The sequence below is a fragment of the Equus asinus genome, chromosome 14 (genome assembly GCF_041296235.1).
Source record: "Equus asinus isolate D_3611 breed Donkey chromosome 14, EquAss-T2T_v2, whole genome shotgun sequence".
NCBI lineage: Eukaryota > Metazoa > Chordata > Mammalia > Perissodactyla > Equidae > Equus > Equus asinus.
The window spans coordinates 40424048-40451004 of record NC_091803.1 but is presented as its reverse complement, the minus strand read 5'-3'; the positions used below and the strand labels follow the sequence as shown (position 1 = coordinate 40451004).

Below are 26957 nucleotides of genomic sequence, written 5' to 3'. Positions count from 1 at the left end.
GGGAGGATGGATGGATGGATGAGTAGATGGATGGATGGATGGGAGGATGGATGGATGGATGGATGGGAGGATGGATGGATGGATGGATGGATGGATGGATGGATGGGAGGATGGATGGGAGGATGGATGCATGGATGGATGGATGATTGGATGATTGGATGCATGGATGGATGGATGGGTGGTGGATGGATGGATGATTGGATGATTGGATGGATGGATGGGTGGGTGGTGGATGGGTCAGTGGGAGGGAGGGGAAGAGAGAGGGAGGAGCAATCAATCGGATAACAAATCTAGGAGGGGAGGAACTTTGGGGGGAAAGGGGTCCTAATCCTTCACCTCTAACCGTGATGATGACAGCAGCCTTGGTTTATGTCTTAAACACTCTTCCTGTGTCACATCTCCTGAATCGCACAGTCACCCTACGTCCTGGAACCTACTGCTTCCTCCATCCTCGGATGAGACACTTGGGCATTCAGGGAGGAGACGAGTCCTGCCAAAGTCACCCAGCCGGCAAATGCAGAGCCAGGGTCTTAGCATCTGGCTGCCTGGCTCATGCCCCTGAGCTCGGCAGGTGTCCTCCTCTCTCCTCACCTTCCCCCGACCCAAGGGTCCCTGGGCCCCTCCTCAGGACAGACTGACCCTGGGCAGGCCGCAGAGCCCCAGGCGCAGGGAATGGCGCAGCCTGTGGGCATAGTCGGTCTCCACTGTCCCCCAGAAGCTCTGCGTGGTGCAGGGGGCCGTGAGGACGTGCTCCAAGGTGGCCTCCGCACGGATCTTGTCTGGCCGGGATGGCTGAAGCCTCTGGAACGACAGGGCACCGTGGAGTGGGGCTCATCTCGTAAGCGGGGAAGCCACCCCCGGAAGTCTTCCAGACTAAGCATCCCCATTACCCCGTGCCCCAGGCCTTGCAGAACAGCGCTCAGCCCCATCAGGAGCCCCCGGCTGGTGGCGATGCTGGGGGGACCCTGCCTCTGACACCCATGGGAACCTGAGCCCCGGACCTCCCCTCACCCCCAGCAGCCCACTGGTGTCACCAGCTCCTTCACTATCGGCTCCCTGAGTGCTCCCCTCATGCTGGGCACCTTGCTGTCCTCCACTCCAGTCAGGGAAGGACAACTGCACCCATTTTGCAGATGAGAAAACCAAGGCTCAGGGTGGAGAAATGTGTCTCCTAGCTAGCACCTGCACCCAGGACCATGTGGCCCCCGAAGCAGGCCCTTTCTGCAGCCGGTGGGGCTGCCCCGTGGGTCGCCTGTCTGGGACCCGGCTCCCCAGGCCCCCCTCACCTCGTACGTCAGGTTCTGCTGCACCCGGCGATGGTCCCAGGACAGATCAAGCTGCTCACTGAACACGACTGGGGTCTGTGTTAAGGCCCCACAGGCCCTGAGGGCGCCCAGGCCCCAGGCTTCCCGGAGCTGACAAAGAGGATGGGCTGCGTGACCCGGGGGCCCAGTCCTGGCCCGGAGGAAGGGGGAGCCCTGTGCCGGCCGTGCATACCTGCCCCGGGGAGGCCGCCAGACAGCCTTCCCAGGAGGTGCTGTGCACAGAGGACCCATTGGCCCAGGTGAGATGCAAGGTCACGGGCGGCCCTCTGTTCCAGGCAAGCTCCACCTGCATTGAGGTGGAGGGGGAAGAGGAGAGGCTGACGCCCCCTGTTTGCAGAGTGGAAAGGCTGGCGGGGGGCGGGAGGGGGGGAGAAGCTGGGGGCCCCCTGCCCACCCCGGTGGGAGATCCAGGGGGCAGGGGGAGAGGACACACCGCCCCCCTCCCTGCCCATGTCTGCAGGAGCTCAGAGCCATGTCTGGACTGGGAGGCTGAAAGGTTTAGACGGAAAACGCCCCATTTTCAACACCCAGATGTGTCATTTCCAAAACCAGAATGAACTCTAAGCATCTCGCTGGGCCCCGGGGCTGCTCCAGGCTGCACTGTGTCCCCCAGACTCATATGGTAGAGCCTGACCCCCCGGGGGACAGTCTGAGGATGCAGAGCCCTGGGAGGTGGCTGGGATTAGATGAGGCCACGAGGGCCCCTCACAGGCAATTCGTGTCCTGACGAGAAGGGCCCCCGACCCTCGAGGACACAGCAGAAAGGCTGCAGGCCAGGAGGAGAGCTCCCCCCGGAACCTGACCCTGCTGCCACCTTGATCTTGGACTCCCAGCCTCTGGAAGGGTGAGAAATAAATTCCGGCTGTTGAAGCCCCCCAGCTTTGGGCAGCCCAAGCAGACTGAGACAGGAGCCCTGCCCGGTCTGTCCCTCCCCTGACTCATCTCCCCCGTCCCTTACTCTCCTCCAGTCTTAACTGCCTCCGGCTCTTCCTGAAGTGCTCCCGCCTGTTCCTGCCTCAGGACCTTTGCACTTGCTGTTCCTTCCCCCCAGAATGCTGCTGTTCCTCCTACCTGTCACAAGCTGGCTCCTTCTCATCTGTGGCCCTCCACTGACAAGCCACCTCCCCCAGTAGGCCCCCCTGACTCCCCCATCTAGAAAGTCCTCTTTTCAATTCTTCTCTGTCTCAGCATCATCTTTCCTTTCTTCACAGTGCCTATCACAACTCTTACTTTTTCATTCACTCATTGGCTTGAAGTCTGGACGGGGTCTTTCTCCTGCTCTGACTGGCACACACTGGCCTACGGTCTCCCATTTCACAGATGAAAACACTGAGGCTTAGAGAGGGGACGTGAACTGCCCAAAGCCACCCAGCTGGGCAGGGAGTCCAGCCCCTTGCTCCTTTACCCGTCACTGACTGACTAAATGATTGTACAAACGATGAATCAGAGACGCTTGTCAACTGTTTCCTCCATTAAAATGTGAGCTCTCTCAACACAGGGGCCATGTCTGTGCCTTGAACACCACCTGGCATACAGTAGGTGCTTAATAAGGTACCGATGAAGGAGTGAAGGACCCCGTGGGGTCCCAGCTGTCCTGACTGTGGGCTCAGTGCTCACCTCCCCAGAGCCCGCATGGGCCCCGTGGATGCGCCCGCTCACATGCTGCCCCCTGCCTCGGCGAGTCCCTGGGAGAAGCTGAAGCGGGAAGCGAGGGCCAGGTGTGCAGCCAGCTCGCCCCTCCCCAGCCACAGAGGAGAGGACGCCGGCACCTGGCGGGGGGGACAGGTGAGCCAGAGGCCTCCTCCCCACTCAGCGCCGACCACCTTCTCCATCAGGGTCAAGGGGGAGAGGGCGGCCGGCTCTGTGCACAAAATCCCAGCCGTGGGGGACTTTCCCAGCCTGGCAGAGCTTCAGCCCATTGTGCAGAGGAGCAAGTCAAGGCTCAGAGAGGCGCAGACAGGGACAGCGTACAACAGAGACGGGACGGGGGTGGTCCACGTGGCGGCTGAGGCCAGAGGCACTGGAGGCATTCACGGGTTGGAATCCCAGCCCTGCCTTCCACGAGCTCTGTGACTCTGGGCGAGTCACTGTACCTCTCTGAGCTTCAGTCTCATCATCTGGAAACGGGGCTGCTGTGCCTGGCACACGACAGGCCTTCAGGATGTGTGAGCCGCGGGAACTCCTGCTGCTGTTCAGGTGCAGCCCCCCCCCCCGGGGCCTTCCCCACGCTCCCTTGGGGACCGGGCCCTGCCAGGTGGCCATGGTAAGGCTCCTCGGGCAGGGCAGGGCCCCGAGTGTCCCCCTCGGGCTGCAGAGTGGGGCTCGCGGGGTCTCCTTCCAGCCCTGACGCCTACCTGGTCCTTGCCATCCCAGCCCGCGAGCAGGTCCTCCCGGTGGCTGCGTCGCGAGCGCTCGGAGGACAGGTGGAGGCGGCAGTGTCGCGGCAGGGTCAGCGGCATCCGGTGGGTGAGCTCCACTGGGTGGAGGCACAGGGAGGGGTGGGCGCGTGAGCCACGGGGGCCCGGGGGCCTCAGCTGACACGGCCACCAATGCGGCAGGGGGCCACTCAGGGCCACAGGCTCAGACAATCCGCACAAAATCCAGCGGCCACCCCTTGGTGAGGCGCCACCGTGCTCAGGCACTCCCTTACGTGTCCCCGTGAGACCCCAAACAGCCACTCCTCCCTTTGCAAGGAAACCTGCAGCCCCCCCATTCCAGGCGGGATCTGTCTCCGCGGCCCTGAACCCGGGCTGCCCTGGGACTTGCTGACGGGATCTGGGGAGGATGACATTGCCTTAAGAGGCCTCGGCTCCTGCTCGCTCTCTGGGAGCCCTGCCCGGCCGCCATGAGAGCAGAGCCAGGCCGGCCTGCCGGACGGTGACACCCCATAGAGAAGAGCCCCGATGTCTCAGCCAAGGTGATCCTGGATCAGCTGACGGCCAGCCAGCCCCCAAACAAGTTAGAGAGCCCAGCCCAGATCAGCAGGGCCACCTGCCCAACCCGGGGCTCACCCTGGTGGCCAAGGATGACCAGAACTGGCCAGCTGGCCACAGGCTCAGGAGCAATGACGAAAGCTTAGGGCTGTAAGCCACTGAGCCTCTGACCATCGGTTACACGGCAGACGCTGACTGATACACCCCTACCCAACAGGCTGTATCACAGTCTGGTCCCTCACGCTCGCGGGTTACCCAGGCCCCTCTGAATGCCCCACACCCACCTGGCCACAGTCAGCTGTCCTGTGTTCTCATTCCGTCTTGGGGTGTGACACGGGGGCACCCCCACAGCTGAGGCCCCCTTGCCCTGGATCCTCCTCCTTCACCCCCTAGGCTGAGTCCAGCGGCCTTGACTTCCTGCATCCCGTGACCCCATCTTGTGAGGCCACCAATTGGTCCTGCCTTCCCAGACCCCCGGAGCAGGGGACCACCTGAGATCTCCTTGCAGACCATGGCCACCCTGGTGACTTCTGAGCTCTCAGGAAGGAGACCCACCTGTCGCTATACAGGCACCTGGGGGCTGTGCCCAGAGACAGTGGCACTAACTGGCCCTCGATGCATCGTCCGGTCATCAGTCCGGGGCACACTGACCACATTCGTGCGCCCTGCACTCAGAGCCGGAACCCCTCGTTCCCGCCACCTCTGACCCGCCAACTCCACGCTCTGCAGCCTCACAGCAGCGTCCTTGGGCTGCACAGCCCCACAGGCCCCCTGAGTGTGCACCCTGCCTTGGCGTGCTGAGGATCATACATTTCCTCTGCCTCTCAGGGCACACGTGCGGCCACCGTGACCCTGGGAGAGTTCCATCGGGCCGCTCAGCAAGCCATGCCCTGGGGCCGGACACAGAGACGGACAGTCTGTGAGGCTGCACAGCCCCCTCCAGGGGGCCTGTTTCCTGGAGCACCTTGGGGGTCACAGGTGTCATCACTGAGCTGCTGTGGGAGGCCCTGTGGGATGGCACTCCCCCCAGCTGCCACCCACCAGTTGGTCAGCCTCCGCTCCAAAACCCCCAGGGGAGTTGCCACACCTTCCCCACCCTGCCCCTTCTTCCTGTCTCATCACACTCAGGGTAGAACCCCAGCTTCTGGTTGGGGGTGCGACCCTGCGTGACCTGGATCCCCAACCTCATCACCTCATCTCCTTTCCTCTGCTCCTCCTTTCATGCCACTCCAGCCACGCTGGCCTTGTTGCTGCCACTCCAGCACAACAAGCTTATTCCCACCCACCCCAGGGCCTTTGCACCCGCGGTTCCTCCCGCCTGCAAAGCCTCTCCCCAGACCTTCATCATGGCCAGCTCCTTCTTGTCACTCATGGCTCAGCTTGGATGTCACCTCCTCAGACAAGCCCTCCTAGACCCCCCCATCTAAAGGAGCCCGGCACCCCCAGATCAAACCCTGCTCGTCTTCACAGCCCTTCTCACTATTTAGTTCACATACGCATCCCTGCTCACTGCCTGTGTCCCTGAGGGCATGGACCTAGGCCGTCTTATTTCCCGATGGCTCCCCAGGGCCTGGAACAGCAGCTGGATAAGCAGTAGCTCGGTGATGGTTCACTGAGTGAGGGAGTGAATGGGCCCCTGCCAGGGCCTCTGGGACACTCACCCTGCAGGCCGAGGCTCCCGGTGGGCTCGGGGAAGGACCCCGAGAGGCTCCCGTTGAGGGCCACCTCCTGGCTGTCCCACAGCACCGTCTGGTGCAGGGCGCTGAGCTGGAAGAGAAGACAGAGCTGGGTCACTGGGGAGCGGCCCATGCGCCTGACTGGGGGAGGAAGGGAGAGAAGCTCCCAGGATGAGAGAGACGAGGAAGGCTGTGGAGCGCCACCAGTCACCAGGCTGTGACACACATCGGGGGTCAGAAGTCCAGACGCTTCCTGGGGATGGACAGAGGACACGGCGCAGGGGGTGTGGGGGTGAGGGCGATAGACCCTGGGTGCCCCGTAAAGACGACGGCCCCCCTCGGCTCCTCTTCCAAGCTCTGTGGCCTTGGGCCAGTTTCCTAACCTCTCTGAGCCTCAGCTTCCTCATTTGTAAAATGTGGCAGCATGATAGCGCCCGCCTCTGTGAGATCACGCGAGCCCTGGGCTCAGCCAGGCCAGACCCTGGGTAGTGCCGGGCCAGGCGGGAGCCACCTCGGTGGAGGGTGGGGTCTCCCAAACTCTAGTGAGCGGGTCTCATGGCACAGACCTGGTGCCGAGTGTTGGGGCACAAGATGACCAACGCTGGCCTGGCCTTTGGGGCTGCCCAGATAGTGGGGAGACAGTCACAGAGACAGAAAATGATGGCGCCAGGTGACAGGGTAGCCATGAAAGATACTCAAGGGACGAAGGAACGCAGAGGAAGAAGTCGGTGGACAAGGCAGGGAAGGGCATTCTAGGTAGAGGGAACAGCCTGTGCAAAGGCTCAGCGAGGGGCACTCTCCCTGCTGGTGGTGCCACCACCGGAGGGTGGCTCAAGGGCACAGCAGGGGACCTCTGGGACAAGGAGGGGAGTTTACCCTGAAACGTCTCTAAACCTCATCACCACAGCGGCTTCTTTGCTGTGTCTCTGCTGCCCCCTGTCGGTCCCTCCCCACAGCAGCCCGGGGAGCAGAAATCACCCTTTGGATCATGTGCCCAAAGGCTTCCAATTTCAGAGAGAATAAAATCCAAGCTCCTCCCTGTGGCCTGCCCTGCACGAGATCAGGACCTACCCCTCCCCCCGCCCCCCACCGCCTACTGTTACCCCCTCACCCACTCTGCTCCAGGCCAGGGGCCAAGCCTCCAACATGCCAAACTCATCCTGCCCCAGGCCCTTTGCACGGGTTGTTCTCTCTGCCTGGACTGCCCTTCTACCAGATTTTCAAATGGCTGACACTTGCTTGTCAGCTGGGGTTAGCTCAGATGTCACCTCCTTAGTGGGGCCTTTCCTGGCCACCTAATCTAAATGGCTCCTCTGTCACTCTTACTCACATCGCCTCATTTTGTTTTCTCTGTAGGATGTACCACCATCTGGTATATTTTCTTATTTATTTACATGATTTGTTGTTGTTGCTGTCAATCTCTTCACTGGCGTGTACACTTGGTGGGAACAAGGACTATCAACCCTGTTCTGGTCAATATCCTAGCTGCTGGAATGGCGCCTGGCGTGGCCCCTAGACGCTCAATAAATAAAGGAAGGAAGAACGGCAAGGCCAGCTGAGAAGCCATTCCGGCAACTTTTGCCCACTTCCCAGCCCTCCTGCACTGGGTCCCCCTGGGAGCCAGGACAACTCCTCTTTTCTCAGAGGGCTGCCCCAGGAGCCTCCCGGGCTGCCCCGGCCCCGGCCGTCCTCCACACACCTGGGGGAAGTTCTGTTCCAGCTTGACGGTGTTGGTGAGCCTGGCCTCAGCAGGCACCAACCTGGTGCTGATGCGGAACTGACGCTCCTCCACCGCCAAGACAAACGCGCTCTCGGTCTCCCCCTCGGAGGACCGCAGCTGGGTCAGAGGAAAAGCAAGTGAGACATCTCCCCATCCAGGCTCGGATGGAATATTCAGGAAGATGCTGGCTCCAGGCTGCAGGCTCTGCCTCCCAAAGCCCCAGGCCCAAGAGACCCACTGCTTCCTGGACTGGATGAACTCTGATGAAGGGAGGGTCCCGAGCCTCCGTTTAGGCCACTGGGCACCGCCTTGACAGCAGTCGCCCACGCCCTTCGGGCCGTAACAGTGACTTGAAGACGGCTACCGGCCTGGGGCCGGCGGGCGAGAAGTCGAGCTGTTACACTGTAGCCAGCAGGGCCGCTTAGCACAGAGGACACCGCCCAGGCGCTGTCTCCAGCAGACCAGGGCTCCCGTCCTGGCTCTGCCACACAGGGGCGGGCGAACCCCACTGGTTCCTTAGCTTCCAAGCCTCGGCTTTCCAACCCGATAAACGGGAACAACGATACCCACTTTATTAATGTGTTGATATGAAAACTGTGTGACCACCAGGCTAGCTGAACAGCAGAATGACTTCAGGTACTTGTTAAAAATAGAGATTCTGGGCCCCCACCTGAGACCTGTAAAAACAGAACCTCGGGGAACAGGGTCAAGAATTGTTTTTTTTTTTTCTTTTCTTTTGGAGGAAGATTAGCCCTGAGCTAACTGCTGCCCATCCTCCTCTTTTTGCTGAGGAAGACTGGCCCTGAGCTAACATCCATGCCCATCTTCCTCTACTTTATATGTGGGACGCCTGCCACAGCATGGTGTGCCAAGCGATGCCATGCCTGCACCCGGGATCCGAACTGGCAAACCCCGGGCCGCCGAAGCTGAACATTCGCGCTTAACTGCTGCGCCACGGGGCCGGCCCCAAGAATTGGTATTTTTAAGAGCTCCTCAGAAGCCTCGTTACCTTCGTGGTACCCGTCAAAAATCAACCTGAATTCCATCTCACAGAAACCATCTGATCCATTGAAAGAGAGGATTTTTACGAAATGCCTGGACACTGCAAAATTGTCAAGGCAGGAGTTTCTCTCTAAGGCGGTTGATGACAATGCAAGCTTTAGGGGGAAATACGTCAATACCTGTAACTGACTTTGAAATGCATCAAAAACTAAGACGGATGGAGAGTTAGGCGACAAAGCAAGAGGGGGTGAAATACGAATGAGAAAATTCCGGCGGCGGGCATGTGGGTGTTCGCTATAAAATTGTCTTAATAAAGTTTTATTAGCACACAGCCGCGCCCATGTATTCACATATTGGCTAAGGCTGTTTTTCTTGTTACGAGGGGAGAGTTGAGTCACGCAGCAGAGAGGGTAGTGGGTGTAAAGGCTGAGATCTTCATTATCTGGCTCCTTACAGTGAAAGTTTGCAGACGTCTGTTTTAGATTAAAAAGCTAGAGACTTGGCTGCAAGGTGCCCAGGGTGACCGTGGAGCGCATCCCGGATTCACAGCAAACACAACGAAACAGCTCTAAAGAGCATCATTGGGACAACTGGGAAATTTTATTAAGGACCGTATATTAGATAATAGTATTATGTCACATGCTCCATTTCCTGAATTCTGTAAGAATATTGTGTTATATAAGAAAATCTCCTTGTTATAGGAAACACTAAAGAATTTAGGAGTAAAGAGATCTCACGTCTCCAGAAACGTCTCTCCATCAGCTCTCGATGAGGCAGAAAAAAGCGCCTGTGACAGTACAAACGTATCTAACACATCTGAGTATCGACAGAAAGATGTGGCAAGATGCTAACAGTGCGGGGATGTTTGCCGTCCTACAATAACTTCTCTACAGGTTGGAAATGATTCAAAATAAAGATTAGAGGGAAAGAGAGTAGTTCCCTGAGTGACCGTGCAGTCGCTAGGGGCTCGGGGAGCAGGGCAATGGTGTGTGAATGGGTCGATGCAGGGCCTGGCGCACAGTAGGGCTCTGTAAATGGAGGCGGCCTGGGCCAGGGCAGAGAGGGCGCTTAACAAAACTGGGTGGCTGGTGGGACAATGAAGCGACCCGCGGACAGGTGTGGTCACGCCCTCACACAGTCACTCATTCATTCTTTCACTGAGACCCTACTGTGTGCTGGGCTCCTGTGCCAGGAGCGGCTGATTTGGGGAAGAGGGGCAGACAGGAGACAGACAATAGAAGCTCAGAGGGTGGGGGACCCCATCCTGGGTCTCACGGGCCCTCCTGTCGACCGCAGGACCCCCAGATGCCACACGCGGGGCAGACGCACGACAGACGGATGTCCTGGGGGCTCACAGGCCGGGGGGGAATGGGGTTTGTGGACAAGCGCGGGAAGACATACAGGGGCCCGAGCCGTGGCAGGCAGATGGCACCCCTGGGAGGTGGTGCTGGCTCCGCTCCAAGGGCTGTGTCACCCGATCCGGCTGCTGGGAGTGAGCCAGGTAGGGGGTACATGGCGCCAGGCCCAGGGCGGGCCGGCCTGGCCTGGCTCCCGAGGGTCTCATGGGCCCGGCTGGGGGCTGTGGGGCCGGCCCAGGAATGCAACCCTGGGCATGTTTGGGAAAGCTGGAGCCAGGGGGTCTCCCAGGGTGGCCCACTGCGGCCTGCTGCAGGCTCGCACGCCGACAGATGTGGACGTGGTGGCGGCCCCGCCCGCCTCGGCCAGGGCATCTGGAAGCAGTTAGGGCTCGGGCTGGGGCGGCCGTGCTTACCTTGGCTGCGGCCGAGGCTCTGCTGGGGCAGCGGTCCCGGAGGGCAGGGAGGCGATGCTGGCCCCACAGCTGCAGCTCTTTGCTGGAAGGGAGGAAAGAGCGTGCCCGAGGCCTGGCACGAGGGAGCCCTGGGCAGGGACCCCGGAGACGGGCTGGGACCAAGCCGACCTCCCCGGCAGAGGGATCCACAGCCCTGCGAAGGGCCATTCCTACGCCCCGAGCCTGAGGGCCATGTGGTGTAGTGGTTAGGGCTGGACTCCAGCCCCGGGTGACCCGTGTTTGAATCTCAGCTCAGCCTCTGCCTTAGTCCTGGCATGCTGGGCGAGCTCCTGAGTTGCCCTCTCGGAGCCTCAGTTTCCCCATCAGTACACAGCTACAGTGGTACAGGGCTTGTGTCTCCTATGGGCACCTCCCGGGGGCCCTGTCCACACAGTGCGCCCCTCTCCGCTCCCCCCAGGCTGGGCTGCTAGCTCCCCACTGCTGCCAGCCCTGGGGAGGACCCCATCCTGGGGGCTTCTCTACCCCAGGCTGGCTCAACTGCAACACCGCCGACCTCTGAGGCCACATAACCCCTTGCTGGGGGCTGACCTGTGCCCTCCAGGGGGTTGAGTAGCATCTCGGGCCTCCGCCCTCTAGAAGCCAGCACCTCCCCCCGCCCCCAGTTGTAACAACTAGAAATTCCCCCAGATGTGGCCCACTGTCGCTGGGTGGGCAAACTCGCCCCCAGGTGAGACCCATGGGTCTACACCATGAACAAGCACCTTACTCATCTCCCTCAGTGACCCGGTGTGAGTGCCGGAGCCTGGCTGGTGGTCCCCCTGACTTCATATACATGTAAGACCACCGAGCTCTATGCCAGGCACCCAGTAGGTCTGCAGACTGAAGAGCTGGAATGGTTAGTCATATGTATTTGAGGCCTGGGGTGGATGCACTCAGTTTGTGAGACCAAGAACTCCTCATCCATGTCCTGCCTCCAAAGCTCAAGGATATTTTATTAGCTGTGTGACCTTGGGCAAGTCACTTTGCCTCTCTGAGCCTCTCTTTCCACATCTGTGCAGTGGGGCCATGGGGAGGATTCAAGGAGGTGCTGGGGGGCAGGGGTCGGGTGTCGGCACACAGTAGGTACAAAGCTGGTGGCTCCCTCATGCATTCCTCTCCTCTCGGGGGCCCCCAGAGGCACAGACAACCCCTCACCTGAGTTCCCGGTTGTGGCCACGGACGTCAAGGACCAGGCTGGCTTGAGAATCGCAGGTCAGCTGCAGGAAGGAGCTCATCTCGTCCTCTGCCCAGAGCCCCCGGACCACGAGCTGAGGAGGGAGCAGGAGGGGGAGCAGGCTGGGAGGTGGGAGCAGGGCAGGGGCCGGAGGACATCCCCGCCCCCCTGCCTGGCCCCTCTCACACCCCTGTGGACGTGGGGACCTTTGGGCGGGGCCCAGGCCTGCTCCCTCCTGGCAGCCCAGGTTGGCCGTGCCCCCCGTGGGCCCCCAATGCAGACCTGCAGCCCAGACACCAGCCAAGAACAAGCTCCATACAGCTCTGCCACCCCCGGCCCAGGAAAGGGGCTGACACGAAGTCGGGGAGACGGGAATCCGGCCACTCAGTGGCGGGTGGAGAGACACAGACGCGCCACACGGGGCTCCGGAAAGCGGCTTTGATGCTGGGTCCGGAACGTGTTCTGCGACTTGTGGCAGGTGGGAGGGCCTGGCCAGGCAAGATGAAGGGCACCAAGTGTCAGGGGCCACAGCAGTTCCCCTTCTCAGAGGTGGGAGGGCATTGCGGGGAAGGGCCCGGGGCCAAGCCCGAGTCCCTGTTTTGCTGCCTGCTTGCTATGCGACCTTGGGCAGGTCACCTGCACTGTCACGTGTGACCCAGAGGTGATGAGGATGATGGGAACGCCGATCATGACCACTGTCATCGTCATCACAGCGGCACCTGTTTCTAAGCATCCGCTCCACCAGGCACTGTCCGAGGTGCGGCGCTGGTATCAACTCATTGCATTCCCAGACACACACGTTCCCGGTGCAATCGTTACCCCCAGCTCCCAGGTGAGGAGACCGAGGGCACAGAGAGGCTAAGGAATCTGCCCAAGGCCACACAGCCAGCACGTGGCAGAGTCGGGATGGAATTCGTAAGAACCGGGCCGCCCTGCCTCTTCCTGGGATGTTAGGAGGAGGAAAGGAATCAGCGCAGAGAAAACTCTCAGAACGGTGCTGAGCATGCAGCAGGCGCTCCACTGATGGAAGCCGCACTTTGATTCTGATCAAAGAGCGGAAGGCAAAAAGGACGCAGGACCAAGAGCCAAATGTGGGGCTGCGGGAGGCCAGTCCACACCAGCCACATGGCTGGGAACACGGAGCTTGCTCAGCGGGTGCTGGTCATCACTGTTAGTATTATTGATAAAGCCTTTACAAACTGTAAAGTTCTGGAGAAACAAACTGTAAAGTGCAAGGCGAGTGTCCCTGTCAATTATGCACACAGTGGGTCCTCTGCACGCCAGGAGCAGGCGGGAGTGGCCCCTGCCCAGGCTGGCCCGTCCATCCTCACCTGGCTGGTGAAGGGCAGGCCCAGCCTCCGGAGAGCGAGCGCCGAGTGGCTGACGTTCACCACCAGCTCCAGAGTGCCGTTCAGCGGCCGGGCCACCAGGGCTGCCACATCCACACTCACCCCGCTGTCCCCATGGAGGGCCACACCAGCCCGGGTCTGGGTCTCTAGAGGCAGGAAACAACACTGGCTGCTGAGGACTCGAGGTCACCTCCCTTCCCAGCTCAGGGACGCACAGAGACTGCGGAAGGGGCCACGCCCTGAGGACGCCCGTGGGACGGACCATGGGCAAGCCCTTCACCTCTCTGCGCCCCGGTGACATCCTCAGTCATGAGGCGTCCCCCCATCTTGGCCTGGCCGGCTCCTTCTCTCATTGGGGTCACCGCTGAAGTGACACCTCCTCTGAGAAGCCCCCCATGATTGCTCATCTAAAGTCCCAACCTTTCCTGCTCCCTCCCCTGCCAGAACATCCGCCTGGTGGGGACAGGGCCTTTAGTCAGGTTTGTTCCCTGCAGTGTCCCCAGAGCGTAGCACAGCTCCCAACACACAGCAGGTGCCCCGTCCTTGCTGACGGAATGAACGAATGAATGAAGGCTTCTCTCAAGGGTGGATCAAATACCAAATTGATGTCAAATGACACTGACCCGTAGCTCACCCACCCAGCGCGAGGGCATCCCTTCCAGGGCCCTGACCCCAGGCTGGACAAGCCTCATCTCGGCCGGCAGTGAAAACCCCCCAGAAAGGAGAGTCCAGGGCCCGGAACCTCACAGTCGGGGGTTGATTCTTACGATTCTTTGACTTCAACTCCTCCTGCCACAGTTACAAAAGGGTTCTCGGGAGGGAGGAGGTGAGGCCGAGCCTGCGGCAGAGGCTGGCTCCCAGGGGCAGCTGGCTGCTCTGGCCCCGGCCCCTGCCATCGGGGCCGGGCAGGGGGGCAGTGCTCCTGGGCTGATGGGGACAAGCCTGCAGCTCTGGGCCTCGATTTCCTCACCTATGAAGTGGGCACAGCCCGCCCACGCCAACAAGGTTGACTGGGACATCACACCTGCCCGTGGGCACACAGTGGGTCTCCGGAACGCTCATGCCCTTCCTTCACTATGCGACCTTCAACCTCGTGCATCTACTATGCGTGGGGCAGGACCGGGGAGGGGACATGGTCCCCAGGCCTAGGGGCTTCCTGACTGTCAGGGACACCAGGATGCTAATGCCAGGCCAAAGGGGTCTCCTGAGAGGTTGGGATAGCAATGGGGGAAGTGAGAGGTCACCCTGGCTGGAGGTGACCACACCAGGCCCCCCAGGGGTCAGGAGCAGAGTGGTCTAGGCCCTCCCTGGGACGACCGTCCCATCCCTTACCACCATGTCCCCAACAGACCCTTCCTCAGAGCGGTCCATGAGGTCAGCCCACAGTGACACAGTCCCTATCTGATCCAGGTCCCTGCTCAGCCCACAGCAGGTGGAGGGCCAACATGGAAAAGTTTGAGGCCAGGAGAAGATGACCCGAGGGACCGGGGCAGCCCCCAGGGGTCCTGATCTCTACAAGCTCCTTCGGGGTCAGAGGGCAGCCCTGGACTCACCCTGCCTGGGTTCAAGACCTGACTTCATCCTCAACCAGCTGTGTGTCCTGGAACAAGTGACTCAACCTCTCTGAGCTTCCATTCCTCCTCTGCAGAATGGGGTGGTGTTACCAAGCCCTACTTCATATGCTTCATGCATTCATTCAACAGACATTTAATTGAACACCTACTCTGTGTCACACTGTAAAACAGACCAAAGTCCCCCCTGTCCCGGTGGAGCGTATATTCTAGCGTGGGGAAGGGAGAAGACAGGCATCGAGAAATGCAGGTACCGGATAAGTCAGTTACACAGGGCGTTAGAATGACAGAGCCAGAAAGGGGGATGGGAAAGCTAGAGGGAGGTGGGGTGCAAATAAAGTAGCTTAGGTAGGAAAGGTCTCACTGAGGAGCTGACATTTGAAAAATGCTGGAAGGTGGTGAGGCAATGAGCCAAGCAGATGTGTAGGGGAAGAGCATTCCAGGCAGTGGGAACAGCCTGTGCAAAGGTCCTGAGGCAGGAGCAAGGCCAATGTGTTTGAAGAATAGCAAGGAGTGGAAGGAGCGGGGGCCCGAAGATGAGGTCAGACAGGTGAGGGTGAGGCTCCTGAGGGCTCAGAGGCCCCGCTACGGGCGTTGACTTTCCCTGGGTGTGAACGGGACGGTTGAGCTGATTCATGGAGCTCCCGTGTATAGACATCTTGTCTGGTATGTATGCAGTAAGCGCTCAATCAATGCTGGCTCTTATTACTCTTCTCTTCCCTTCCCCCTCCATGATGGGTTACATCGCTTCCCCCTAAAGCTTATGCGGAAGCCCTAACGGCCCCCACAGCTGTGCAGGGGACCTTATTTGGAAGGAGGGTCTTTGCAGAGGTGATCAAGCTGGAAGAGGCCGTGCTGGGAGAGGAAGGGCCCTGATTCACCGACGGGTGACCTCGAAGGAGAAGAGGTGCAGACACAGGCAGAGATAGAGCGAAGCTGCCACCAGCCCAGGAACCCCGGGGCCCCCGGAGCTGGAAGAGGGAGGAAGAATGGTCCCCTAGAGCCTTCGGGGGGAGCCTGGCCCCGACGACACCTGATTTCTGACTTCCGGCCTCAGAGCCGCGTGAGGATAAACTCCTGGTGTTTGAAGCCCCCAGTTCGCGGGACTTTGTTTCGGCAGCCGGAGCAAACACATCCACGCGCCCTTGGGAATCAGGCCCTGGAAGGGCAGGGGGTCCAGTGCGTGCTGGAGCCCAGGGCCACGCCGGGCCTTGACGGGGGTCTCGGTGCGCCAGGGTCCAGGTGTGAGGCCGGTGGGCAGGCTCCCAGCGGGGGAAGCCGCTCTCGGTCCCGGCGCAGTGCGCTGGGGGTCTTACCGTGCATCTGCAGCTCGGCGCTGAGGCGGGCCTCGCCCGGGAACCCCGCCCGCCGCAGGGCCCCGCTGTCGTGCTGGCTGCGGCCGGAGAGCTCCAGGCACCCGGCACGGTGACAGCCGCTCACGGAGTAGTTCAGAGAAGCGGGCCCGGCCCAGATGCGCCCGGAATGCTCGAAGCAGGAGCTGCCGTCAGGAACGTCCACGGAGAGCTGGAATGACATGACACAGAGCTGGAACGACATCGAGGGGATGCCGGGCCACCCCAGGGAAGGGAGTCACCCCACCCGGCTGGCCCCGGCTCACGCAGACCCACATCTCTGTGCGGGAGGGATTGAGACCCCCTCGGGGGACCAGCCCTGGGCAACAGCTGGGTCCCCCCTCGGCTGACCGCACACGCGCTGTTTTGCTGGGCAGACCGTTCTGGCCGAGGAGAGACTGCTAACAGGTACGGGGTTTCCATTTGGGGTGGTGAAAAACTTCTGGAACTAGAAAGTGGTTGTACAATGTTGTGAACGTACTAATGCTCCCGAATTGTACACTTGAAAACAGTTAAAATGTAAACATTATACGTATTTTCCCACCATAAAGGAAATTTTTAAAATATGCATAACTTGGATAACTTGGAAGATTTTAGACAGGGCCTGAGCTCTCTCCAGCCGCACACCGCCCACCAGACACAGTTTCGTTCTCCCCCGGCCCCCGAGCGTGGAGTTTGCAATCTCTGCACCACAGGCTCGTAAGCGAATGACAGAAGCCACAGCGGCAGCAGGGCACGAAGCACGTGGCCGCAGGGGGCGGGGCCCCTCGCCACTCTATGTCACCCGCTTTATAAGGCAGGGGTGTCACATCGACTGTGCTCCTTCTGGGTGCCAAGCCCCGATCCACATGCGGGGAGGGCCGCCCACGGAACACAGAAACGCCTGACCCCGTGGGGCTGAAACGCTGGGGGTGGGAGATAGCTCAGGACGAGGTGACAGCATCGCAGGCATCAGGTGACAGGAAGATGATGGAAAAGAGAAAGCTGGGACGAGAGGGAGGCGTGAAGGAAGGAATGAATGAAGTATCTGTACACCTGTCTCTGCCCCCAGACCACTAATATTTGGTCTTTGACCCCGGTTCCTGACATAGAGCTTCTAACCCTGCAAATTCTTGAGTGATGGGGAGATAAGAGCATCTGACACCCCGAGCTCCTAAATTCCTCGGAACTGCCTGGGTGAGAGAAGTGTCTTTGGATCTCGTGAGGTGACTCTTGGTGGCTCCTAGATGGGGGGTGGTCACCAGAAAGACCGAGCGGTGATCAGAAGCTTAGAACTGCCAGCCCCACTCCCAACCTCGGTGGAGGGGAGAGGGGCTGGAGATTAAGTTAATGATCCATCACGCCTACGTGATGAAGCCCCCATAGAAATCCCTAAACCATGCGGTTCAGGGGGCTTGTGGCTTGGTGAACACATCCATATGCCGGGGGGGGGGCTGTACCCGAACTCCATGGGGACAGAACTCCAGACCCCCCCCGTGTCCCTCTTCATCTGCGTCCTTTATCACGTAATAGACCAGTGAGCGTAAGCAGGGGTTTCTGAGGGCTGTGAGCTGGCCTAGCAAATGACCGGGCCCCAGGAGGGGACACAGGAACTCCGATTTATGGTGGGTCAGCAGTGCAGGTGACAAGCTGGGACCTGCGGTTGGCATCGGAGGTGGGGGCAGCCTCGAGCCCTTCACCTGTGGGGTCTGTGGTAACTCCAGTGTCAGAAATGAACTGAACTGTAGGACACCCAGCTGGCATGGGGCACCCCACACATCTGGTCACAGAGGTGTCCTGAGTGAGGAGTAGAGAAACGAGAGGGTTTTTTTAACAGAGGGTCAGGGCCGGGGTGACATTCACCAGGTAGCCAGGGAAGGCCTGAGAAGGGACGCACGTGCAAAGGCCCGGGGGAGGCCAGGAGTGGGCTGCGGGCATCAAAGGGAAACAGCGTTGGCCTCAGGCAGAGGTGCGCCAGGTGAGTCTGAAGAAAGGGCTGGAGGGCGAGCGTGGCCGGAGGAAGGTCGGCGAGGGGAGCCGTGGGGGGCGAGCTCAGGGAGGAGGTGGGCAGATCCCGGCCAGAGGCTCTGTGACGCTGGGCTGGCCTCTGAGTGAGTGACTCAAATGGACTTGGGGGTGCTGCTGGGTGGGGACGAGACCAGAGGGGACGAGGGTGGGCACAGGGAGCCCAGAGCGCACACGGCCTGGATACAGGTGGGACCTGAGAAGGCTCGGAGCAGGAGATGAAGCTGGAGGGGGTCAGAAGGGGTCGAGTTCTGGGTATGCTCAGCATTTCCTGAAGGTGGGATTCTGTGTGAACGAAGACGAGGGGTCGAGGATGACTCTGAGGGTTTGGACTGCACAGCTGGAAGGACATGGGCGGTGCCATCCCCAAGACGGGGAAATCGGCAGGAGAATGAGGCTCAGAGGGAAGTCTGAACTTTGTCTACCATCCCCCGTGTCCTCAATGTTTTCAAGGTTTGTTGAGTGAATGAATGATCGCTGGCTGCATGCATTTCCGTCATCACTGGCGCTCGCCAAGGCTGACCTGCAGGCCCATCCTGTCCTCCACAGGGAGCGCCCGCAGCATGGGGACGTTGTGCTGGAGAGCGTAGCTCAGGGAGACGTGCTCCGGCCGCCGAGTGAAGGTCAGCTCCTCGGACACCTGTCGGGGCAGAGGACCGTGGGACCTGGGCCACCGGGCTGGGCTGTCCCCACAGCCCCCCAGCTCCCCGAGGCCCCGCCGGCAGAGCCCCACACCTGTGTGCCATCCACTCCGACCCGCAGGATGCATCTGTAGCTGGGCCCGTGCCTCTCGGTGGCCAGGTCCAGCAGGACCCGGGCTGGGAGGGCCCAGCGGCTGGGCTGGGGCAGGCTGTGTGTGAGCAACAGGTCCACCTCCTGCTGGGTCTACAACGGAGTGAGAGAAACAGAGACTCACGTGCCTGGGAAGCGGCCAGATCCTCCCAGAGAGAGAAAGGCAGACCACTCACAGACAGGAAATCGAGCCTCTTTTCTTCCCTTCCCCATTGGCCATTGCATCGTGTAAAAACAATTCGGTAGATTTTCACCAAATGTGATGAATGCATTTGGGGGGTCTGCTCTAAGGGAAGTGGCATGTACGGAATTCACTGGGGAGGTGCCCAGGGGAGGAACCTCAGAGAAGAAGCCTTCAGTGAGGTCCAGGGAGGGACCCACGGAACGTTTGGGAAGCACATGCCATACTGGTTGGGATGCAGGGGACACGGGAGACCATCAGGGGCCCAAATGAAAAGTCATGAGAAGTTCAGAATGAGGCTCAGGATGACCCGCGATGGGGCTGCTTCTCACGCGGGCGGCTCTATGTCCCAGGCCCACAGCTCTCCGTCACGTAAGTGATGCAATGGTTAGGGAATTTCCCAGGGAGCTCTGGGAAGGCCAGCCGGTTCAAACGAAAACTGAGGAAGTGAAGCTGGACCTGCACAGCCCGTGACCCAGCGATTCCACTGCTCGCCTTGGTCCACTGAAGGTTGCGTGCAAGAGGGGTGGAAGCAGCACGAGTCATCAGAGGCAGAAACTGGACACACAATCGAGAACTGAAAGCCGGGTCCGGAGCAGACATGTGCACACCCACCATTCACAGCAGCCAAGGGGTGGAAGCGGCCCAGTGCCCCTCGACAGACAACGGGATAAACAGGTGGGCCATCCATACAACGCAATGTTACTGAGCCTTACAAAGGAAGGGGATTCTGAGCCGCGCGACAACACGGAAGAACCTTGAGGACATCACGCTAAGTGAAATGAGCCAGGCACAGAAAGACACAGTCATGCGCCCATAATGACATTTTGGTTAACAATGGACCGCATATGCGACGCTGGTCCTGTAATATGAGTATCACAGGGCCCAGGTGTGCAGTGGGCTGTGCCGTCTAGGTTTGTGTAAGTGCCCTCTGTGATGCTCACACAATGCTGAGATCGCCTAAAAATGCGTTTCTCAGAATGTGTCCCCGTTGTTAAGCGACGCGTGACTGTGCCGTATGGTTCCCTTTATCTGAGGTACCTAGATTAGTCAGACTCCTAGAGACAGAAAGCAGAAGGGTGGTCACCAGGAGCTGGGGGGGCGAGGGGAAGGAGAAGTTACTGTTTAACGGATACAGAGTTTCAGTTTTGCAAGAGGAAAAGAGTCTGGAGATGGATGGTGGTGATGGTTGCACAACAATGTGAATGTTCTCAATGCCACCAAGCCGTACCCTTAAAAAAAATTAGGATGGTAAAGTTTACATTCATCTGCATTTTATAATAAGATATTTTAAAAATAAAATAGAAACATGTACTGCATTAATGAATGAAATAATATACAATAAAAAACTGGCACTACTCCAATGCTTCTTGATAGATGAATTGGGATAGAGCCACACCACGGAATACTATACAGCGGTGAAAAAGGACAAGCAACAACAACACACAGCATGGGTGACTCCCACAAACACAATGTTGAACAAAAGAAGGCAGACCCGAGAGGGAGCATGCTGTGTGATCCTACATACATGCCATTCAAGGGGTCGGATGGATGGGGACTCACGGGGTAGTTGGTAAATGGAAGGGGACCAAGGGAGCTTCTGGGGTTCTGGTCACATTCTGCCCCTAGAGGGAGGTGGTAAGTTCATGAAAATTCACCAAGCTGTGCATTTTTCCCTCTGCCCATTTCTACAGTTATATAAATAAAACATTCTTTAAAAAGCAAACAAACAAGAAGAAAGTGGGGCCCGCAGGGCGGGGCAGCTGAGGAGTTTCTCCTTGGAAGCCTCACTCCTCTACTGTGGGTCCTGACACCCTCCTCTCCCGGGTCCTCTTTGGAGTCAGGAACGAGTCCGAATGCTTCTCCTCCGGCCCATGAACACGTGGCCCGGGTACCCCGCCCAGGCCGCCCCGGGCAGCCCGCCCCTCCACACCCTCACCTCAGTGGTCCTGAGGATGAGCAGCCCCTGCAGTGTGCTGGTGTCCACGGTGACCAGGCCCTGGGCGTCCAGAGCCCCAGAGTTCACCACGACGTAGCCGGAGCCCTCGACTCGGCCCGGGACCCCCAGGGCCTAGAGGGGTTTACAGACACAGGAGAGTAGAGCTTCCTAAGCAGGGCGCGGTCCAAAGAGGGCATCAGGGGTCCTAAGGGCCCTCTTGAACTGGCTGCAAAATGGGGCGTGAGTGTGCACAAGCGTGTGTCTCTCCAGCAGAGGGTCTGTGACCACGACAGGTTCTCAGAGCGCCTGAGGGTCCCGCGTGGGAAGCTCTGCCCTCGCAGCGAGCTCCTCCCTCCCCATCACACCCACCCACCCCCCCCCCCCGCCCTGCCCCGGACCACGAGTTCTCGAGGTTTTGCAGCAAGAGAACCAAGGCTGTGACACCAACCTGGCCGAGACTCTTGCACCCACTGGCAGCCACGGACCTCGCCTCTCCCACATCTTCCCGCTTCCCTCTCCTCCTCCCCAGGCGCACACAACGTCCGCTCTCCACAGGCAGACAGACAGACAGACAGGAGCCCGTCCATCCCGGAAACAGGCTGCTGACGGGCGCCCCGAGCATCTCTGGGCTCCTCCCGCCAGCATGCCACCTTAGCGCACAGAGGGAAAGACGCCGCCCTTTGCCCCGCGCCTGGTGTGCACGGGGCACTGCGGGGCGCGGGGCATCTAACGTTTTACTGACTCCTGATGCCGGAGGAGGTCGTCGCACCCCATTTAATGATGATGAAACCGAGATCCACAGAACAGCGACTTGCTCCAGGTCACCCAGAGACCAGGGGCAGAGCCGCAAGGCACAGCCTGGCGTTTCCTGGCAGCAAAGGTGGGCTCCCCAGCCTGGGCCTTCCTGAGACCCCCATGCGGCTGCTGCCTGGCCCCCCACCTGCCCAACATGGTGCTCGACCCCCCTACCCCTCCTTCCACTTAGGATGCCTCCCCCACGCTTCTGGGACCCCTTCTCCCTCCGGGTTCCTCCTCCTGCCTGCTCGTCCTTCCCGTCCCTCCAGCTTTGCAGCCTGGGTGCCCTGGCTCAGTCTGCGCCCTGCCCACGGCCATCACAGCCAGTCTCGTGGCCTTAAAGGTGACCCCTGGAGGCCGAGGCCCCCAGTCCAGAACATGGCTGACCCCCCAACATCTCTGCTTGGGCATTTGACAGTCCCGTCAAATTTAACACAATAGGACTCATGAGTCAGTGACACCGCCCTCTCCCCGTCCTCTCCCTCTGGCCGTGCTCCCATCACTGGGAACGGCAACCCCGGCCCTCTGGTCCCGCAGGACAAAAGCAGGGGCACCATCCTGGCTCCCCTCTTTCCTTCACACCCACGTCCAAACATCCCCCCGCTCCTCTCCCTCAGCCTCTGCAACGCATCCTGAATCTTAGCCCTCTCCCACATCACATGCTGTTTACAAAACGGGACTCCGCAACCTACGGCCCCCGGGCCACATCCAGCCCACCATCTGCTGTTGTAAATAAAGTCTTATTGGCACACGGTCCAGCCCATTCATTTACACAACATCTATGGTCTTTTGTGCTACAAGGGCAGCATGGGGTGGTTACAACAGAGGCTGCATGGCCTGCAAAGCTGAAGATGTTCACCGTCTGGACTTTTACAGAATCGGTCTGATCCTGGTCCTAGAGAATGCCCTTCCTTGTGTAGTGCTGCCTCAGGGCCTTTGCACTGGCCATGCCTAGAATACTCTTTCCCCAGATATCTGCATGACTCCTCTCTTCTCTCCTTCAAGTCTGGGCTCAAGTATCCTCCTGTCTTTGGGCCGACCTTGACCAACTTATATAAAATTGCAATAGCCGCCCTTTCACTCTCCCCGTTCTCACTTCCCATCTCTCCTTAGTCATCAGCACCAGCGAATTCACTGATCTATCCTGGGGATCGCCTGTCCCCCCGAGGCAGGCGTTTGTCTCTGCCTTGCTCACGGCTGTATCTCCAGGACACAGACGAGGTCCCCAATAAGTAATGATGAGTCCATCCTCTGGGGGCCGCCCCACCTCTCTGGTTTGCCAGTGGTCGGGAAACAGACCCCTGTCCTGCCCCCCGGAGACCCTGTGCCCACCCCTCACATGCCCCCTGGCTCCACCTACCTGCAGGGCCTCACAGGAGCTCTCGGCCAGCACCCGCCCCTGCAGCCTGCCGTCCAGCCGCAGCTCGCCGCCGCCCTGCAGCTCACAGGCCCCCGCCTGCAGCTGCAGACCCAGCCGGTGCCCGGCCCCCCACCCGAGCCGGCCGGTCAGCGAGGTCTCTGCAGGGACGGCCCGCAGCATAGGCAGCGTGTGCCTCAGCTTCACTCGGAGCGTGGCCTCGGCCTGGAGGACGGCCGTCGCCAAGGTCAGGGAGGCGGTCTGGCCGGCCACCACGAGGGCCCCGGACACCTCTGCTTCCCCACTGGTGGCCTGCAGAGAGCCACTGAGCTGCGTCCCTGAGGCGAGGCCCAGGCCCTGCTGGACCACAGAGAGAGGGGTCAGAGGGGGGTCACATGTCAGGAGTGAGCCTGATTGTCCATCCTCCACCCTCTTCCCCTCCAGCCCACCAATCCGTGCTCCCCCCCATCACAGTGACAACAAAATAGCACCAATCAGAATAAACACAAGTACCCATCACAGAACCCTTGCTGACCGCACAGCCTCAGGCTGAGAGCTTTACAAGGACGCTCTCTTCCCATCCTATCTGACAGCTCTGAGATGGGTGCTTCCCCACCTCACAGCTGGGGAAACTGAGGCCCAAAGGGGGGGGGAGCAAATCGCCCAGGGTCATACAGCCAACAGCAGAGCTTAGGTCTGAACCGGATCTGTCTTCAGTCCGTGCTTCAAATCTGTGCTGTCCAATGGGAGAGTCACCAACCACATGGGGCTGTTTCACTTCAAATTAAAATGAAGTAAAAGGAAAACTTCATTTTCTTGGTCACGCTAGTGAGCACGTTTTAAGAACTCCATAGCTACACGTGGCTGGAGACTGCTGGCCCAGACAGCAAAGAACAGGACATTTCCACCATCATAGAAGCTTCTAGCGGGAGGCCTGCTTCCTCCCTTGATGCTTTACTCTCTCTCGTGGCTCAGCCGCGTGCCAACTCGATTAATACTGACAGAACATCTGCGCGGGCTGGGCCCTGTGCTCGGGGAAGCCGAGTGGACCAGCCCACGTGTCCCTGTCCCCAGGGAGCTCCATCAGGGGAGGAGACAGACAAGGAGACAGGCAGAGCGGCCGGTGGCACTCAGACGTGGACACTGGTCCTGTCCGCTCACCCGGGACTCCAGCGTCCCCCCGTTCTGAGAGTCACAGTTTCCTCTCCCCCAAATACCACCGGACGATTCTCAGACCGTCTCCCAGCCCAGATAAAACGCAGCCGGGGGTTTTGAAGGGTTATGAAACCAACACGTGACTGTCCCCACGGTCAGCTGAGGCCAGCTCCCCTCATTTCCTTCCTGCGCTCAGAATTTTATAGAAAGACAAGCTCTTAGCAATTCCGAGTCTGTGGTCCTTCCGTTTCACAGTGTTGGTGAGTCTAACCTCTCCCAGCCTCAGTATCCTCAGCTGCCAAATGGGACACGGCATTGGAGGCAAGAGGAGCCAAATGGCCGAGAGGGCGTTCGGGAAACAGTAGCTGGGGGCCTCGGGGAGCCCCTGGAGGGAGGTGCCGGCCAGGCTCACACCAGCAGGGGCCCTTTTTGCTGTAAGCTGCCTCACTGCTCGCCTCGCTGGCCTGCCACACGTACCTCCAGCAGCGGGCAGCCCGGCTCCGTGGCCAGTGTCCATGTGCTTCGGTCCCCAGCGTGCTGCTCCAGCGCGCCCTGCAGCTGGCACGGCCCCATCTGGAGGGCCAGGGAGCGGTGGGCCTCGGGGCCAGCCCGGGCGGTGAGGTTAATGGCACTGCCAGACGGCAGGCCCAGGCGGCCCAGCAGGGGCAGCGAGTGGCTCAGGCGCCCGAGGACCGAGATCTGGGGCCCGCAGGGGCGGGTCAGCTGCAGGTGGGCGTCTCCACGGTCACTGTGGAGGCCCGTGGCCAGTGTGAACTCACAGGGGCCCCAGCTCAGGATGCCCTCAGAGCGCAGGGCCCGCGGGATGCCGGCTGCCTGGAATATGGGGAAAGTGGTGGGGTTTCAGGGTGGCTTCAAAAGCCAAGGTGGGGGGGCTGGAGATGGGCCCGGGTGGGAAGAGGGCAGCGTGGGTCCCACGGCCTCGACTCTGTTGGGACCTCTCTCTGCAAAGTGACCGATCGCACGGGTACCCCAGCGACAGCCGTGGGCTCGAGTTCTGGCTCCACCACTGTCTTTCCAAACTTGTGACCTCAGTTTACCCACCTCTAAAATGGGGGTTGACCACAGCATCATAAGTTGCTGGGAGACGTAAATGGGTTAACACTTGTGACTTGGTAGCCCCAGGCCAGGTGCCCAGAAAGCACTGGCTATTGGGACTCCATCATTAACCTCAATGATCCTTGGCTGGAGGGCAGAGATCCTAAGTAACTGGCTCCATTGGGGCCCACAGGGCACCCACCCGACGCAGGAACGAGGCGGGAAGATGGAGCTCACCCTGCTCAGGTCTCCCAACCTCTCTGGCCTCAGTGCATCCCCTGGGACTAAGGACACGCAGCCCCTTCCTAACGGGGCTGAGAACTTAAGGAGTGAGGCGCACGGTGCTCAGTAAACATGAGCTGTTACTCTCTACTGTTCCCACTGTTCCTCCTGGAGCCTTGACCCCCCGAGTAGGATAGGCGAGACCATGAGAAAAGAATCCGCCTGAGCCCCAGAAAGGAGGGGATCAGCATCTCAGTAGGGCCTTGGTGAAAGGGGAGGAGCTGCAGTTCAGGTCCCGTTTTTGGCTCAAAGCTTTGTGGTCGACAAGCCCCCAAATTCAAGGGACTAGGGTAAAAAAAGAAGTTTCTTATGCTCAGGGCAGAGCTGGGCATACAGTAGGCAGGTAATAATTTGTGGAGGGCAGTAGGGGCCCTGCCAGGACTCTGCGCTCACCGGTGGGGAAGGGGCTTACCTCCAGAGGGGGGCAGCCATTCTCCAGAGACAGGGTCCAGTTGGCGTGTGTGGCCTCAGTCCTGACGTCCCCACGGGCATTCAGGGTGCATGGGCCCAGGGCCACCTCCAGCTGAGCCCTGGGGGCTTTATCTCCCCCCATGGACACTCGGATGTGGTTGTCGGGGGCAACCCCCAGAGCCTGAAGCGGAGGCCACGCATGCCGGAGGCTGGCATCCAGGTGGGCACTGTGGCCGCGGGATGTGTGGACGTGCACCCGGGCGAATGTGTCCGCAGAAGATACCTGAGCCGCCAGGCTGGCCGCGGAGGCGTGGACCAGGAGGGAGCCATTCAAGGACAGCACTGCCGGATTCTGTCCCCAAGAAAGGCAGGCTGAGGCCGAGCAGGGGTCCCTACAACACGCCACCAAGTGGCAGTCCACCCCCTGCTTGGCCACGTCAGTCAAGGGAGCCCCAACCCCCCGGGCCCTCCGCATCCCCCATTAACACGGGGACTTTGCTCCTGCAGAGGGCTTCTCTGTGAAGAGCTGAAACTGGCCGCCCGGGTCACCAAGTTCGACCTTTCTGAGCGTCTCAGGGCCCCCGGCGTCCCCTCCCATGACGCACAGGCCAGACACTGTGTCCTCCTCCGGACTCTCCTCCCATTTCACAACAGAGGCTTAGGTCTCTCGACCTCTCTCACGCGGCTTGTCTGGCCACGGCCTCTCTCAGTGACCCCAGGGGAAGTCACCAATCCTTGAGGAGGCATGTTCTCAGGCCCTGGGGGCCCAGCCTGGGGACCTGGGGGGCGTCTGCACCCCCAAGAGAGAACCAGGAGCTGCTCACAGCCTCTTCCTGTCACCCAGAGCTCATCTGGCTGTCTGGGGTGGGGACAGCGCCACCAATGACGGGGCAGACGCACACAGCCAGCCCCACCACAGCCAAAGGGAGACCACAGAGGAGCCACGTCGCTCCGGGGTGTCCCGCCTGGATGCTGCTGACCTGCTCTAGAACGGACGAATGCCTTGATCTCTAGCCTTTCCCCGGGTTTCCAGACCACGGCTGTCGCAGGGGAGGGCCATCCACTCGCCACCC

The 26957-nt window shown here is 60.1% G+C and overlaps 2 protein-coding genes across 2 annotated transcripts in view; both read right to left on the bottom strand.

Moving 5' to 3' along the window:
- The window catches only part of LOC106836777 (uncharacterized), a 144221-nt gene that overhangs the window by 30218 nt on the left and 87046 nt on the right, over positions 1-26957 (bottom strand). The window contains exons 43-53 of the mRNA XM_070484926.1: positions 15877-16084; positions 12972-13135; positions 11622-11734; positions 10428-10509; positions 7634-7771; positions 5920-6025; positions 3680-3801; positions 2985-3094; positions 1498-1642; positions 1287-1415; positions 640-801 (exon numbers count right to left, since the gene is read on the bottom strand). Coding sequence (XP_070341027.1) covers positions 640-801; positions 1287-1415; positions 1498-1642; positions 2985-3094; positions 3680-3801; positions 5920-6025; positions 7634-7771; positions 10428-10509; positions 11622-11734; positions 12972-13135; positions 15877-16084 — 1479 coding nt within the window. The remainder of the gene's footprint in view (positions 1-639; positions 802-1286; positions 1416-1497; positions 1643-2984; positions 3095-3679; positions 3802-5919; positions 6026-7633; positions 7772-10427; positions 10510-11621; positions 11735-12971; positions 13136-15876; positions 16085-26957) is intronic.
- Positions 18374-26359, bottom strand: LOC139040243 (uncharacterized). Its single transcript, XM_070485376.1, has 6 exons — positions 25886-26359; positions 24613-24969; positions 22984-23340; positions 20829-20960; positions 18652-18801; positions 18374-18556 (listed from the first exon to the last, which is right to left on the bottom strand). Exons 1-6 carry the CDS (start codon positions 26357-26359, stop codon positions 18416-18418), a joined length of 1611 nt encoding a protein of 536 aa, XP_070341477.1. The 3' UTR covers positions 18374-18415.

Bases quoted from the DNA above. Each gene is read 5' to 3' on its own strand.
- LOC139040243 (XM_070485376.1), bottom strand. From the start codon at position 26,359: ATGCGGAGGGCCCGGGGGGTTGGGGCTCCCTTGACTGACGTGGCCAAG. The intron at 24,970-25,885 runs GTAAGCCCCTTC...CCCATATTCCAG, and splicing joins ATGGCTGCCCCCCTCTGGAG to GCAGCCGGCATCCCGCGGGC. The intron at 20,961-22,983 runs GTAGGTGGAGCC...AAACCCCTCTAG, and splicing joins GCTCCTGTGAGGCCCTGCAG to GCCCTGGGGGTCCCGGGCCG.